This window comes from Eutrigla gurnardus (assembly GCF_963514095.1).
Source record: "Eutrigla gurnardus genome assembly, chromosome: 11".
Taxonomy (NCBI): Eukaryota; Metazoa; Chordata; class Actinopteri; order Perciformes; family Triglidae; genus Eutrigla; species Eutrigla gurnardus.
In genome coordinates, this window is record NC_139925.1 from 1,887,840 (window position 1) to 1,891,247 (window position 3,408).

General features: G+C 45.4%; 1 protein-coding gene across 1 annotated transcript; it reads right to left on the reverse strand.

Annotated features, from left to right (window-relative positions):
• Positions 1–451: 451 nt before the first annotated feature.
• Positions 452–2,936, reverse strand: LOC311020804 (uncharacterized protein). The gene is made up of 2 exons (XM_084021021.1): positions 2,330–2,936; positions 452–1,901 (listed from the first exon to the last, which is right to left on the reverse strand). Exons 1-2 carry the CDS (start codon positions 2,520–2,522, stop codon positions 946–948), a joined length of 1,149 nt encoding a protein of 382 aa, XP_083877147.1. The 5' UTR covers positions 2,523–2,936; the 3' UTR covers positions 452–945.
• Between the last annotated feature and the right edge of the window lie 472 nt (positions 2,937–3,408).

Genomic DNA, 3,408 nt, shown 5'->3' on the forward strand with positions numbered 1-3,408 from the left:
GACGAAGACATGAGGAGAGGAAGTAAGGAAAGGAATCAAGATGGTACAAAGTGTGAAATGATGAGAAAGGGCGAATGCCTGGCTTTACCAGGATCCACTGCTGTTTCCTGGCTTACAGCCCCTCCATCTTTGCTCCTCCAGAAAATCAGTTTTAGAAAATCGGGATGTCCTTCAAGATGAAGCACTGAGATCAGTTTCTAGGTCACATGCCGGAGGAGTGAGGAGACAAGGAGGCACAAAAATGGGAAACAAGGAAGGAAAAACAACCTCAGCAAGGCAAAGCGGCAATGTGAGGGGCAGACGAGGCTACGGAAGCTCAGGAGGTCCAGAACATGGATGGAATATTAGAACATCTGTGGTACAGAAAAGATGATGCAACAGCAACATCCTGTCCAGAAGAAACCCGAATAAAAACAGTAAAGAATTAGTGGCGGTGTAATGACGGTCGGAGGTAGTTCATCCACTTTATTTGTATCAAAACACATGAACGCTTCCAACAGCTCGACCAGACGGTGTTCACAGAGGTACAAAAAAACATACGTATGCATTTCTACCACACAACAATTATGTGTTCATTATAAAGCACAAATACTGACGCTACAACACATAACTCACATAAACCCTCCAGAGTATATTATGAAACTATTAATTATAAAAATACATAGAAATAGTAAAAAATGTTTGTAGAAAAAGTCTTCGATCTTTGCAGACTGGAGGTGTGTGCTCATGTGTTTGGCGATATACAAGCAGGTCGTACTGCTGTGAGATTATAATGGGGCTAATTCTATTGAACTTGCTAACATCCTGCTAATGCCAGTCAGTGTTTGGTTAAGAATCCATGGAGAGAGAGTTAATGAGCTCCGTCGTTGTGGCTGTTAAATGCAGGCTTTGCTGCTCTGTGATCACTTCAGCCTTGTTCTCCTGCAGAGTCCAGTTAGCACGACGCTAACTCGGCTTCACTGCTCCAGTTGTTTTATCCTCAGTGGGAAGAGAAGTGTGAGTTTTCATGTGTCTCTTTAAATTTCCACTTATTTTAAAAGATTTCTTACAAACTGAGCAGCTGAAAGGTTTGTCTCCCCTATGAGTTCTCATGTGTCTCATTAACTTTCCACATTCTGGAAAAGATTTTTTACAAACATAGCAGCTGAAAGGTTTTTCTCCGGTGTGAATTCTCATGTGGCTCTGTAAATTATGATTTCTGAGAAAACATTTCTTACACACTGAGCAGCTGAAAGGTTTTTCTCCGGTGTGAATTCTCATGTGACTTGTCAGAGTTCTATTTGCAGTGAAGCATTTACCACAAACTGAGCAACGGAAAGGGTTTTCTCCTTTGTGTGTTCTCATGTGGTTCTTCAGAACTTCACTGGTAGTAAATATTTTCCTACACTCAGAGCATCCAAATGCTTTCACACCAGCATGACTAATAAACTCTCCGTCAGGAACCTGATCCTTCGTCAGAGCCTTTAAACCGGACCGACGTTCTCTGGTCTCCTGCCAGTCAGCGCGGTCATCAGTCTCAGGTTCAGAAGAGTCTCCAGTCTTGTCATCAGTCTCAGGTTCAGAAGAGTCTCCAGTCTTGTCATCAGTCTCAGGTTCAGAAGAGTCTCCAGTCTTGTCATCACTATCTGGTGGTAAATGTGAGTTTGTGGCTGGTTCTGGTCCTCCACAGTCCTCTTCAGGTTCTATTTCCATGTGTTCAGCTGAAGCCAGCCCTGAGGACTGAGGCTTCTCTTCATCTTCACTCTTCACAGGGACGAGAGTCAAGGGGAACTTACTGGTCCCGAGTTCCTCCTGTTCCTGTTTAATGTGTGGGGGCTCAGGGTCCTCCTGGTCCAGACTGGAGCTCCAGTCCTGCTGCTCAAAGGGAGCCTCTTCTTTAATCACCAACAGCTGCTGGATGTCTGCAGGACAACAGTAACCACAGGAGACGTTACAGACACGTTTCAGTAAAACGGCCAGCAGTCAGCTGTACACTGGTTTTACTGCCATGTTCCCTCGCTGTGCTCAGTTACAACCAGACGGACACAACGTGCAGGAAATGGAGCTTAAAATTAGTTTTCGTAGTAATTCAAAATATTAAAATGTTAAAAAGCAATAACATGTCCTCGGTAAGCACCGATCAGACATCTCCTATACTTGACTTTTGACTGTTAACTTATGTTTTCAACCAGAGATCCCATTAAACAGCGTTGAATAAACGATAACAGCTCAGGTGGGGAGCGGTACTGCAGCGGGGAGACGCAGACAGGCAGACCGCCGTGTTCACACCCAACCTGGCGCCATTCAGAAAACAAGCATGTTAAAGTGCCGGTGAGTGTAATGAACCGACCTGCTGCGTGCAGCCGGACTTCAGGGTTGGAAGCAGCGTCCAGTAGTCTCCGCTGTCGCTGGTTCTCCTCTTTAGAACGAGAACGTCCCGCCTCGTTCTCTGCGAGCGTTCTTTCAAACAGCCCGCATAGATCTCCGGCAGCGGCAGCGAGTCGCTGCTTCACCGCCGCTCTCTGCATCTGAAACCGGGCCATTTATACCGGACCACAGCAAGCCTCCGTTCAAACCGGGCCGGCACTCTGTGCTGCTGCAAACAGTAGAGAAACAAACAACGAAGGGACTTTTGGTCGCGCGCACCGACTCGGTGAATTAACTCGGTTCAACTATGCGACTGTTCGGTCAGACGTCATCTCTACTTCCGGCTAGCATGCTAGCTTCGTTAGCTTCGCAGGACCAGCGGGAGATAATCCGGACGTTTTCAAAGAGCTGAACGGACACAGAGTCCACTCGGGTCCGTTCAGCTAGCAGCTCTGTGTGGCTACGCTAGCTGCAGTTAGCACCCGGGCTAACAGATACGAGTCTACGTTGAAACGTAAATACGTTAATCCACACATCCGGGTTTTGATGGTTCAGTCCGGTTGTGTCTGATCAACCCGTAAAGAGCAGACCCTTCTTCTTCTTCTTCTTCTTCTTCTTCTTCTTCTTCTTCTTCTTCTTCTTCTTCTAGTTTTTTGGTGGGCTGCATACCGCCACCTAGTGTACCGGAGTATGTAGGATGAGACAATATCCCTGAACTATTTTACATCATCAGGCTACAAACAAACAACAATTCACTGAACTCTATGAAATAATCTACTTCAAATATTCCACAGCAGCTTCCTGTACCACGTGGCCCTGCATATGTCGTCATCAGGGTATATAGTATATAGTTATATATAAATCCAATCCTCTTTTTTTAAAACTCCCTGATCGTCTCATCGTGGTCGCACCTCTGCTGTTCGACCACGAGGTGGCAGTATAGCAAAGAACACAAAACATAAGCTGGAAACGTATTTTATTAGTGATCATTTTTGTAAAAACACATCTGTTTGTTTGTTTATGATTTATTTTGGGTGGAAATGAATGAAATCCTGTTCTACG

Coding starts and splice junctions, on each gene's coding strand:
- LOC311020804 (XM_084021021.1), bottom strand. CDS start 2,522: ATGGCCCGGTTTCAGATGCAGAGAGCGGCGGTGAAGCAGCGACTCGCT. Junction 1,902..2,329: donor AGTCCGGCTGCACGCAGCAG/GTCGGTTCATTA, acceptor GTTGTCCTGCAG/ACATCCAGCAGCTGTTGGTG.